Genomic DNA, 13,706 nt, shown 5'->3' with positions numbered 1-13,706 from the left:
AAGAAAGTGGTCCCGAAGGAAGGCAGATAGGGGTGGGGAGGGAAATATATCTTTGGTTGTGGGCTCGGATTTCAGGTGGCGGAAGTGGGAAGGAATGATACGTTGAGTACAGAAGTAGTGGGGTGGTATGTGAGGACATGGGGGATTCTGTCTTTGTTTTTGTTGCAGGAAGAGGATGTAAGGGCAGAGCTGTGGGAAACACAAAGAGATGTGGTTGAGAGCATTTTTGATCGCCGAAGTGTGGAAGTTGCGGTCCTGGAAATTAAGAGGACATCTGAAATGTTTGGGAATGAATGTCCTTTCTTAGGAGCAGATGCAACGAAAGCGGAGTAATTGAGAGTAGGGGATCGCATTCTTGCAGGGAGGTGGGTGAGAGGAGGTGTAGTCTAGGTAGCTGTGGGAGTAACTGGGCTTGAAATAGATGTCAGTTTTAAGGTGGTCACCAGAGATGGAGACAGGGAGGTGCAGGAAGGAGAGAGAGGTGTCAGAGACGGTCCAGGTGAACTTGAAGTTGGATGAAAGGTGTTAGTAAAGTTGATGAACTGTTCAAGCTCCTTATGGGAGCATGAGGCAGCGCTGATACAGCCATCGATGTAACGGAGGAAGAGATGGGGGATAGTGCCAGTGTAGCTGCAGAAGAGGGACTGTTTCACATATCGTACGAAGAGGCAGGCATAGCTTGGGCCTATGTGGGTTCCCATGGCCACCCCCTTAGTCAGTAGGAAGTGGGACCATAAATAGGCCATCTGCCCTACCGATCTATGTTTGTGTTTATGTTTGCGAAAGCTTTCTCCCACATTATTTCATCTGCTCCATCAGCATATCTGTCAATTCCTCTTTCCGTAATATACTTTGCCAGCTTTTCCTTAAAGTCCCCATGCTATCAAGTTTCACTACTCAATGTAATAACAAGTTGCATGTTCTAACCACTCTACGTAAAAATGTTGCTCCTTACTGTCTTGGTTAGTGCCTAAATTTTCTTATATTTCTAAGGCTTCTAGTTTTGGATTCCCCTCAAGCGTTCTCCTCTACAATAACCTTATGAAGACTGCAGGGAAAAGGATAAAGCTGACCTGGATGATGGGAATGGGGAGGTTAACAAAATCTGAAAACAAAAGGGTCAAAGGTGAATGCATAGAGTCATACAGCATAGAAAGAGACCCTTTGGTCCAACCCGTCCATGCCAACCAAGTTTCTCAAACTAAACTAGTCCCATTTGCCTGCATATAGCCCATATCCGTCCAAATCTTTCCTATTCACGTACCTGTCCAAATGTCTTTTAAATGTTGTGAGTGTACTTGCATCCACCACTTCCTCTGGCAGCTCCATACATGCACCACTGGCTGTGTGAAAAAGTTGCCCCGTTCAGTCCCTTTAAATCTTTCTCCTCTCACCCTAAAAACACGCCCTTGTGTCTTGAACTCCCCTACCCTTTGGTATTCACTTTATCCATGCCCCTCATGATTTTATAAACTTCTCTAAGGTTAACCCTCAACCTCCAGTGAAGGAAGTCCAGCCTATCCAGCCTCTTCTTATAACTCAAACCTTCCAGTCCCAGTAACATCCCGGTAAATCTTTTCTGAACTCTCTCCAGTTTAATAATATCCTTTCTCTATATCGGGGCAACCAGAACCTTTTGCAGTACTCCAAGAGTGTTCTTACCAACATCCTGTGCAACTTCAACATGACATCCCAACTCCTGTATGCAATGGACTGAACAATGAAGGCAAGAGTGCTAAATGCCTTCTGAACCATCCTTCTCCCTCCTACAAAGGCCACACGTGAAATTTAAAACAGAATTTAGAACTAAATATGTTCGAAATATTTCCTCTGCATGCCATGTATAACAACCTCCTACAAATATTATGCTGTGATTTAATTACAAGTAATACACAGGGAAAATCCTCCTCCATCCAAAAGCTAGCTTGTTTACTTTGGTTATAGGACATGATTAATATATTATTGATCAACATGATTGTAATCTTCTATTTAAGCCAACAGGCAAAAAAACAGCTGACATAAAGTTGCTAATAGTACGCCATAGGATAGTAAAGGACAAAAACAAATATTTACCTGAAAATCCTCTCCCTCTATAATTTCAGAGGCACAAATCCATTTATGAGAAATAATAACTCACATAAAGTAAACTTCAGATTTAAATGTTTATCTACAAAAGTTCCCTCTTTCATTTCAGAGCCATTTTTATTAAAATATTCATTTCCAGGATTTAAATATTTTGTTTAACATGAACTCAGTGTTTGCTGCAACGGAAGATTCCTTAAATTATAAATTAACAAAGTAAATATTCTTTTGTAGAGTAAGTTGGCATTGAAAATAATTAAATAGCCAAATTTGAATAGCAAAAAAATCTTTTTAAACAGGAAAGAAGTGGCAGCCAGTATAAATCAAAACCAGCAACAATTTAACATGAGCTGCCAAGGGGAAAAAAAATTCATGAGGCTGAAAATAAACTGTGCTATTTCACACAACAGACTTTTTTTTAAGAGTTAGCATATGGGATAACAGCAGGTGTTCATCGTTCCCTCTAAGTTCCTGGCCATGCAGTCGCACTGAGAGTCTGTGTTGCTGATTGGCGTGTTGATGCCATGTCAACGCATTCATTTTCAGTTTCTACAGCCACTGTCAGGCATTGACTTTGGAGGTGCATGTAGCGGCTGGAGTGAGAGGGAATGTTGTAAGCATTATAAAGTTGTCGTGAAGCCTGATTCTAAATGCCATACTACTTTAGATAACTAGGTCATAAAATATATTATGATGAAATGGGCCTATTTGATCTCACACTTTCAGAGTTTTTAATTCTGGGCTGAATTGGCTAAGTGTCAATTTTGAGTTTCTTGGAGGGTTTTCTCAGTGCATCTTAGTGAATTTTTCACATTAGCTGTGTACCACGCATCCATCATGTCCCACTTGCATTGTTGTGTGATCAGCAATGGTGGAAGTACTCGCAACTTCCAGGATTCTTGGTGCCAGTGTCATATTTAAAGCCCAGCAAAATGCTAGATCAAGCACTCCCAGCCAGGAGCTGCCCTTCACAGTGCTCATAGTTGGAGCATTGGAACCTCATCTTCAGAAGGCCTACCACTGTTCCATCATATCCCTGGTCAAAGAACAGACTTGATTGTATTTATGCTTGACCTCAATCAGGGTGTTACATAATTGAGTAACCAGCCATGGTTGCAGGCGGCAGCTCATGGCTCCGAGCAGCCATCCTTATCAAACATCCAGTGCTTGAAATGAAGCAGGAGCTTAGGAGTTCCTAAGGATATAGGCCTCATGGCAGCTCCCAGACTATGGAGCAGTGATTGCAAGATGTGATAATCATAAATGCCTTGTACATGAATGGAATGTGTTTGTTTTGTTGATAAATTTTGTCACGTTATGATCTCAACATGACACATGTACATCTGTAATGCCTTTTCCCTGGGGTATGCCAGCTATGTTGGCAAAGCCTACTGCCCAGACTGCAGCACAGACCTTATTATAGGCAAACAAGATGAAGTGTGTGATCTGACACGAATTGAATTAGTAACAGTCTTGATACATTTATGGGTTGAGGATTGAGGAAACCTAATCAGGATCTTAGCGAATCCTCAGAAACAGCCAATTGCAAAAACTTTAGTGCAGCTGTCACTTTGATAGCCAACGGATTGGAAAGAACACTCACTACTTCAGGTCTCAGCTCCCACTTTCCAGCTGGCATTGTTTGTGATTGTGTCCGAGCACATCTGTATTTGTGGCAACACTGTGCCTTGCTCAACTGGAGGAAGTGTCACTGAAGACTCAGTGGTTTCTGAACCTTTTCCAGAGCCTGAGGAGTTCTTCAGCTGTGACTTCTTCATGTAAAAGCTGTTCTGCAGCTGTTAGAGGATAATGTTGGAACTGAGCTTTCTGGCACATCTGTTCAACCTCAATTTCTCTGTTTCTCCACTGTGACATGCCCACAGCTAAGATAAGTCTTATTGTGGCTGTGTGGAAAATATCTGAAACAGAACAGGTCATTGGTAATGTGAGGAGTCAATATTTGTAACACACACAAATTATGGTTCTGCATAGCCCTTGACATAGTGGGAAATGGTCAGAAGTCACACAACAGCACGTTATAGTTCAACAGGTTTATTTGAAAACACAAGCTTTTTGAGTCTCACTCCTTCTTCAGGTGTTAGTGAGAGAGGTAGTATCAGACACAAAATTTATAAGTAAAAGATCAAAGGATCACTCCAGTGATGAAGATGTACTAAACAAACCTAAGATTCCATTAAATCTTTAATCAGTTGGAAGGTTTTAATTGATTAATATGCATATGTAAATACCCGAATTCCTTTCAAGTCACTGTCCTGAGAGAACTAAAGATTTTATCAGTGTAAAGAAGAGGTGACATTTTAGGTCAGACATGCATGATCAGTGTGAGGCCTTGTTAAGAATTTGATAGTGTTTCGGTTTTGAGTCAGATTGGTTCTATATCTGAAGCAGGAATTTATAAAACACCACACTGACTGACTGTTTATAAATTATGTGCTTTTTAAACAAAATAGAATGTATCTACAAATACAAATCACCCCATAGGTTCATCTGTGTGTGTGTGTTGTGGGGGAGGGGTGGGGGGAGAGTGTGTGTATGTGTGTGAGGGGAAGAGAGTCTGTGTGTGTGAGGGGGTGAGTGTACGTGTGTGTGAGGGGAAGAGAGTGTACGTGTGTGTGTGTGTGTGTGTGTGTGTGTGTGTGTGTGTGTGTGTGTGTGTGTGTAGGGGGCAGAAAGAGAGAGGCAAAGAGTGTGTGTACGTGTATAAGAGGTGAGGCTCCAAAAGCTTGTGTTTTCAAATAAACCTGCTGGAGTATAACCTGGTGTCGTGTGATTCTGACCTTGTCCACCCCAGTCCAACACCATCACCTCCACATCACAGCAGGAAATAGAAAACTCCAATAAGGTGGGGCATGCAATGCCTCTACACAGACCTTTGACACAGGGGATCTTATTTCAATGTATGTAGCACAGGCCAGGTTATGCAAATATAGTAATCACTATTTGCTTTCCGATACCTTGCCCCCACCCTACGCCCATCACCCAAGAAAAGCAGCATTGTACGAAACAGCACATTGGCGAATATGTACAGTTCAAGTCGAGAGAAAATCAGTTCCATGTTCTTGAGCAGAAATGTGGAGATCTTGGATGGTCTTTGTGAATTGTTTGGCCTGCAGGAGAGATGTTTATGGTGACCTGTGATTATCTGTGCTTTGCAAAGATGACATTGATCAATCTGTAGTGACTAATGACATAGTCAGGATTGCTTGTGACCAGGGTGTATATCCTACACAGATATTGCCTGCATTTCACATGCAAGGTACTATGAAGGTACAAGATAGAGGAGCAGAATTAGGCCACTTGGCCCTCAAGTCTGGTCCACCATTCAATAATGCGTGCTATTTTGTCAATACCATTCTCTTGCCTTCTCCCCATCCCCTGATCCCACTATTAATCTCTGTCTGAAATTGACTCAATGACTTGGCCTCCACTGCAATCTGCGGCAAATGAATTCCATTGATTCACCACCCTCTGTCTGAAGAAAATCCTAGATGGTCATCCGTTCACCCCGAGGCTCTCAAAATGAATGCTAACATTGCATTTGCCTTCCTAAATGCCAACTGAACCTGCAACCTTAAGAGAATCCTGAACAGAACACGTAAGTCCTTTTCTTCTTCAGATTTCCAAGGGCTTTCCCCATTTAGAAAATTGTCTATACCTCTATTCTTCCTACCAAATGCATAATTTCACACTTTCCCACTGGTATTCCATCTGCCACCTCTTGGCCCACTCTCCTAGCCTATCCAAGCTCTTCTGCAGCTTGCTCATCACTGCCTGTCATAAAGTCATTCAGGACAGAAACAGACCCTTCAGTCCAACTCATCCATGCCTACCAGGCATCCTAAACTGAACGTCCTCCCTCACATTTTATTATTTTGGGTCCTCCCCCTATCTTGGCATTATCTGTAAACTGAAGAATAATACCCACAGTTCCTTCATCCAGATCCTTAATGCACAACATGATTAGTTATGGTTCCAACAATGATTCCTGTGGAACTCCACTGGTCACTGGCTGCCATCCTGAAAAAGAGCCTTTTGGAGCTGGGAGCTGGAAACAAGCTAAAGAGAAGGGATTTACTCTAGACGTACAGAAGCAATTTCTCTGTTCTCTGCACTCAAAATGCACTTAAAACTTAAGTTGCCATAAGCTGTGACTGCTAATTGATAAATTAGAGACATTTTAAAAATTAACCAACCATCCTGTGCCTCTTGCAAATCAGTAGAAGCATTCACAAAAAGAAATGCTTGGATCAACAAGATCCAACTCAACAGCAAATTGTACATCAATGTGTTGAAACTGGGTACTAACAGAATGCAAACACATATAAATCAGCCTCCAATTCACTAGCAAGATTCTGATCCAAAGCTTGGTTGCAGATGGACTCTTTTTCTCAGCATTGAGAATCAAATTTCTTCCAATTTCTTCATATTTTCCCAACTGTCTCACCATTGCCTGACATTCAGGGGTTTGGAAGATTCCACCCACTACATTTTGTCCATTAAACCATTAAACTTAAGGTTACCTGATGGATAGCAACTTTCACAATGTAGCACTCCCTTAGTAATGAACTAGACTGTTAGCCTTGTTTATTCTTGAGTGAGACTTGAACTAATAACCTTCTGAAGTAGACTTGACACAGTTATGAATAAAACCAAGCTGATATCACTGACACAAAATACCGGCCAAACAAGCTAACTGTGAGAACTGGTATTTCTACAGCACTTTTAACAATAATAAGTACAACAAACCATTCAGATAGAAGAGACAAATGCCAAGCAACAACATGGAAAATGAGCAAATGCAAATGAAAAGAATTTTGAAGTTCTTTGAGCTTTTGATCATTTCAATGCATGTGTCAAAGCCGGTAATCATTGTCAACAACAAAAACAGAAACTGATGGAAAAGCTCAGCGGGTCTGGCAGCATCTATGAAGAGAAATCAGTGTTAACATTTATGGTCCGGCAACCCTTCCTATAATCATTGTAAAGTTCTACCAAAAAGATTTCCCAACAAGCATAGTTATAGAAAGGCCAGTGAATTTCCTTGACAAATTTGTTACTCAAAAATTAATGATTGACTCATTGGGCAAGTATGTTGTGTGGGTTGGTTCTGTCCTATGTAAAGCAAGAAGAATTTGAGATTGATTATTTTCCACTTGTTCTTTCAAAAGATCATAAGCCAGAAACATTAACTCCATTTCTCTACACAGATGCTGCTTGATTTGCTGAATATATCAGTCATTTTCTCTTTTTCATTTCAAATTTTTAAAATATGTTTAATTAACTGTATTAAGATAGCAGGGATGCTATCAGTATCATCCTCAGTATTACTGGGCTGAAATGAAAATCGGCCAGTAGGAGCTTCCGAGTTGGATCGTATTCCTGTTCTTTCCATCTTCCCTAACAAATCAATTGCTGAAAAGTAATCTGTCTAAAACCTGGAAAGGATAGGATTGGAATCTTTTGTGATGTTCGCAAAGATCAATGATAGCTGATAATTACTGCCTCAGTTCAGAGGTGAACAACTGGCTTCATCAATGAGCCTCTGGATGGCAATGAGCCCCAGTGAGTCATTGCCTCCAACAGAAGTCAACAAGTGAATAAGAAATAGAATCCTGAAGCAAGACAGATGGAATGAAGAGCAGAGAGCACATGAGGCTTTCAGTAAATGCTCCTTACCTACAGTGAGATGAACATTGAATTCCTATTGTTATAGTTATTTAGCATTTGTTATATCCTTCATATTAAGTGTTTAAGTACAGAATTTTTGACTTTTGACTATAATTTTTATAAAACTTGTATTTTAATCAGGTATGGCACTGCAAGAAACTAGATGTACAATTCTAACTTCCTACTCACAAACCAAGCTCTATCATAATTAGAAAAATATGAACAGAATCTAAAGTAGTAGCTTTATAAAATTGTAGTTAGACTGAATGCAGCATTATAGAACCTTAGTTAGGCTGTATTTGAAATATTGTATTCAATTCTGGTTGCCACACTACCAGAAGGATGTGGTGGTTTTGGAGAGGTTACAGAAAGATTTACCAGAATGTCGTCAGGTCTGGAGGGCATTAGCTATGAGGAGAGATTAGAGAAACTTGGGTTGTTTTCACTGGAACGACACAGGTTGAGGGGTGACCTGATAGAAGTCTACAAGATTATGAAGGTCATGGACAGAGTGGACAGTCAGAAGCTTTTTCCCAAAGTGGAAGAGTCAGTTAGTAGGGGTTTAGGTTTAAGGTGCGAGAGGCAAGGTTTAAAGGTGATGTACAAGGCAAGTATTTTACACAGAGGGTGGTGGGTACCTGGTGGTTTGCTGCTGTGGGAGGTAGTGGAAGCAGATATGATAGTGACTTTTAAAGGACACCTTAACATTAATAGGATGGGAATAGCGGGATACAGTTCCTGGAAGAGTAGGGGGTTTTAGTTGTGATGGGCAGTATCAGTGCAGGCTTGGAGGGCTGAAGGGCCTGTTCCTGTGCTGCAATTTTCTTTGTTCTTCGTTCTAATACTCCATGGTCAGACCGAGTGAGTTGATGTCTGGATGTACTCAGGCTCATCTTGGGTTTAGGGTTGCTAAAACAGAATCCTGGTAACAAATCAGCCCCTTAACATAACTTATGTATGGTTAACTAGATAGTTACAGATTCAAGATGCCTGTCTTTGGAAAAAGCAAGTATGATAGCATCAAACACTAAGTCCTAGACTGGTGATCTCTCGAGTAAGCAATTATGTGTGTATGAGGAATAAAAGATGCAGTTGGTTTTTTGAAACAGTGGGGATCAAGAAATAAACAAAGGAAAAATTTGCACTGGCTCTAACCAGGCAGCAGTACTGGATTATAAAGTACAAATTAACTAAGTTGGAAAAAATAAATGATACTACTCTGTCTTTTTTTCATTTAAGTAATAGACTTAAGATATTAAAAAGAATGGAAAAGTGGCAAAAAAAACTGTCAAGTAATTGGAATTTACAGTGTAAGTTGTGTTACACTGTTGTTTTGTTCAAACATGGGAGATCTAAAAAGGGATGTGTGGTCGGAGTGAGCTTCACCCAATAACAGATTACTGATTGGTTTGTGTAATTAGGACTAGTTGTGGATACCAGAAATTGTCAGCATGGAAACAACTCTCTGGCTGGCTTCTAAACAGGTGAACAGTTTGTATTCTTACAGTACAGGGAGAGAAGCCTCCAGGTTGCAGAAAACACAAGGTCTACCTCTTTCTCAGCAGTGAAGTAACCAAAACTTAGAAGACAGCTAGATATAATATCCCACAAGTCGCTACAAATTGTTGCCTCTAACAATGAATAAAAGACTTCACAAGCAGTATGCAAGTCATGCTGTATCTTCAGCAAAGTAATGACAGAATCTGGAAATATGGAAATTGGAGAATAGAAGATCTTGGGAAGCAAAAAGGACACCTCATTAAATCTCGCAGACTTGTACTTTTGAACTTTGTTTCCCTGGTACTTCATCCTTCTCCCAAAATACGCGTGTTTGTTTGCTTGCTGTGTCTGTCTGCATGTATGCGTAGGGGTTAAAGAAGAAGATTACAGTTTTGACTAGTAGAGGTAGATGTTGATAATTTATATTTTGCTTGCTTGTGGTTAGGATTGATTTATTTGTAATAAATTGTAATTTTTGCTATGAAACACCCGAGTCAGTATTTTCTGCTAACCTCAGTCCATCAAACAGATAAATTGGAAACTTAGGTGTATTTTGATTAAATCTTTAACTTTTGCGATGAATCCAGGAGTAATGTGGCTCAACTATTAACATACTTCCCAAAGTTGATCAGGACAGAAGAACAGGCCAGCTGGTGCACTATTTTCAAGATGACTGGAGCATTATCACTGTGACTGAGATAATTCATTTATGTAGAAAGCAGAACAACTTAAAAGATGGGTTTTTGTGGTATGTTAACAATGACTTTATTAGCATAAAAGAAACCAGTGCAGATGTGCTTGTCAGTTCAGCTTTGTATGAACTAAACTATGAAAAATGTAGACCATCATGTGGAAAGGCTATAGAAAGATGGAGTGGTAGACATCAAAGCCTATGGAAAGTATTTGAAGAACGATTAAAAAGGAAATGACAGCACAAATAGAGTATTTCTAATAGCTATGACTAAGATAATCCCGATGCTATAATAAGTTGAAAAGATGTGAACAGCTTATGGAGCAGAAGGTCATATCAAACTCAAAATGTTAACTGTGCTTCTCTCTTTACAGATGCTGCCAGACCTGTTGGGTTTCTCCCAAATTTGCTGTTTTTATTGCATTCAAAATGGCACCCTCCATGTCTCAGCAAAAATAATAATGTATATTTGACACATTTTAATTCAAATCTACATCCAACTCTACTTCAAAAATAATTCTGGAAAGATTCCCAAAGCGTTTATGAAAAGTCATTATGGATTTATTATGCAATGTTGGAAAATTCTTACCAGTTGGATCATTTCTTCAAATGTTTGCTCAGTTACAAAATGGTAATCGCACCCGTCTTCTTCTCCATAATATGGAGTCCGGCTCGTGTGACAGATACTGGAGAAAAAGTTCAAATATATGCCTCTATAAATCATTTTGCTAATACAGGACCTTGATTATGGATCTGGCTCATTAGAGAGGCAGTACTGAAGGTACTTGATGCCAGATGTGTCTGTGTAACAGATGTAAATATAAAAGGAAATACCCTGTTTAAAACACCAAATCTCCTGACAAACATTGATAGAAATAGGCAGACAGCATTTGAATTGTCTTTTCCATGGGAACATCAACTTAATTTATATTTTGGTTAATGCCACAGTCATCAATTTGTGGACAATGTAAGATGTTTTTCATTTCTTTTTGCAGGCAGCAGCATTATCACACAGATTCAGGTCATGTACAAGATGATATAGAGATCCAAAATGCTCTGGTAACTGCGTGCAACATGTTGTAAATGCATTTGAAAATAATATACTTGTGATTTTTGGTAAATCATAATCTATTGGTACAACAATAATAATTCTACAGCATTATAAAAATTACTTATCATTACGGGGGTGTTATCTCTAGGATAATTGTGAAATTGAGGTCAACTAATCACTTAATTGCTAATAGTTTGGCTAAAAATTTTGCTAAACCTGAGTTGGTGCAAAAATTTTAAAAAGTGATCATTTTGGTTAGAATGTATTTAGTGTAAGCAAATTTATTTTCACTTTCATCCTTCTAGAAAAGAAAAAAATAAACAAAGGAGAAGGGCACATTTACAATATTGCTGGATGTTTGCCATAACTTCAATTTATAACAAGTGTCCCGAGTGCAACATTCCACTTTCTGCACAAATCATCTTCATGACCTCTCTGAGTGAGACAAATAGCTTGTTACCAAATAATGCCATATTATGGGCAGTATTGTGCTGTTATTCCATCTCCAACTAGACCTGTCTTAAGATTTAATTTATTAACAGAGAAAAAGAGACTTTCATCTCATCAATCAGTTTGTCAAAGATGAAAGAAAAGTACTTTAACTCATCAAATCACTCGTTTCCTCTGTATTTTCTTAATAGCAATATTTTAAGTAGCTTTACTATGCTGTCTGGCTGTGAAAGTTGCTGAAACCAAAACGAAACAGATGTTCCCTCAGAAGCTATTTTTTGTGTAAACGGACATAAAGAGAACAAAACTATTTGTTTCAGATGTGCATGGTAGCTGTGCCACTGTTAACACAAGGTACTTGATTCCAGAACTACTAGCAACAAAAGTGTTTCAAAAGATGCCATTCTATATTCAAAATAATTTAATATTTAAAATAACTTTATAAATTTATACAAGTGAGATTAGATTACATTGTGATTGTAAAACATTACTTTCAAAGACTTTTTTAAAAAAGTTATAAATATATCCACTACTTTAAAGAACAGTGCAGCACAGGAACAGGCCCTCCAGTCAATCAAGGCTATTCTGACACATTAGGCCTTTCTAAACTTAAAAAATATTTTGCCTCTACGCTGTCCATATCCTTCTATTCTTCTAAAATTATATGCAGTTCTGGCCACCACACTACCAGAAGAATGTTGGATGCTTTGGAGAGGGCGCAGATTTACCAGGATGATGCCTGACCTGAAGGGTTTTAGTTATGAGGAAAGGTTGGATAAACTCGGATTGTTTTCATTGGAAAGACAGAGGCTGAGTGGCGACCTGATAAGAGACCTACAAAATTATGAGAGGCATAAGCAGAGTGGATAGTGAGAGGCTTTTTCCCAAGGTGGTCAGTTCAACTACAAGAGGGCACAGGATTCAAGATGAGAGGAGGTAAGTTTAGAAGTGTGGGGAACTTTTCAGAAAAAGGATGGTGGGTGCCTGGAATGTACTGCCAGTGGAAGTGGTGGAAGCAGGCGCATTAGCAATGTGTAAGGCATATCTTGATAGATACATGAACGGACCTGAACAGACGGATAGAAACTGCACATGGGCAATAAGTAGCAGATCTATATAAGGAGTAGGTTGGAGAGTCCGGTGAAAAGTGGTGAGTTAGTGATAGGAATAATACAATGAATTTTGAATTTGGATTTGAATGATTTTATTTCATGCATTTTATAGTGAGAAATATAATAAAATAAAGTAAAAAGCTTTCATTCATCACTGCAATATGGCACAATTTTGAAAGTTTAAAAATAAAAGAAAAATGAAAAGATAAAGCTGAAAGCAAAGTCTATCTACCTTTCCTGGCTCGAAATTCTCTTTACCAGGGACTGGAAATTCTCTTTTCCAGATGTGAGTGATTGAAAATCCGATGGAAATTCATACAACTGAGGCAGTGCAGTAAGTCCTGGGACTTTTCCTAACTGTAGTAACAAGGTCACAAAGCCACAGATTGAAACTGGAGGAGAAACCAAAGAGTCCAGATAAGGAAGTTGAAGTTCAATGATCAAAAACTATTTTTGATAAAATGGTTGAGGAAAACAAGAACAGATGGCGGACAAGTGGATATTTTTAGTTGAAAGAAGTTACCTGAATTACAAGAAAATGTTGGAAAAATAAAGTAGTTGTACCAAAAATCAAATACAGAAGATGAATCTGATTGTTTTCCAGAACGTTTCTACCTTAATAATGATGTTTTGGTGAGGAAATGGAGACCATTACATATTTAGGTGGGTGAAACATTGGTAGAAGTTCATCAAGTTGTATTACTGATGGCTTATAGAAAGGGGGTGTTATGGGAACACACGAGGTATCAGAAGGGAATAAAAAAAAGCAGCAAAAACAAATTTGCTGGAAAAGCTCAGCAGGTCTGGCAGCATCTGTGAAGAAATAAATCAGAATTAACGTTTTGGGTCTGGTGGCCCTTCCTCAGAACACGTACCTCAGAACACTGTTCTTCCCTTCTGAGGAAGGGTCATCGGACCTGAAATGGTAACGGTGATTTGTTCTTCACAGATGTTGCCACAGTTGCTGGGATTTTCCAGCAACTTTCTTTTTGTTTCTGTTTTACACCATTTGCAGTTCTTTCTGTTTTTATTAGATACCAGGAGCAGGTCATTTGGGAATAAGAAAACTCAAATCAATATACAATAAAACAAGGTGTGCAGTTGGATGAACGCAGGAGGCCAAGCAGGGCGG

The 13,706-nt window shown here is 39.2% G+C and overlaps 1 protein-coding gene across 4 annotated transcripts in view; it reads right to left on the bottom strand.

The window, feature by feature from the left end:
• The window catches only part of lrguk (leucine-rich repeats and guanylate kinase domain containing), a 110,995-nt gene that overhangs the window by 43,139 nt on the left and 54,150 nt on the right, over positions 1 to 13,706 (bottom strand). For all 4 annotated transcript variants that reach the window (XM_048553904.1, XM_048553905.1, XM_059654497.1 and 1 more), the window contains one exon: positions 10,551 to 10,647. In XM_048553904.1, the coding sequence (XP_048409861.1) occupies positions 10,551 to 10,647 (97 nt within the window). The remainder of the gene's footprint in view (positions 1 to 10,550; positions 10,648 to 13,706) is intronic.

Source organism: Stegostoma tigrinum, chromosome 25, assembly GCF_030684315.1.
Source record: "Stegostoma tigrinum isolate sSteTig4 chromosome 25, sSteTig4.hap1, whole genome shotgun sequence".
Taxonomy (NCBI): domain Eukaryota; kingdom Metazoa; phylum Chordata; class Chondrichthyes; order Orectolobiformes; family Stegostomatidae; genus Stegostoma; species Stegostoma tigrinum.
Note: the sequence above shows the minus strand (reverse complement) of the source record. Positions and strands in the feature narration are given on the sequence as shown.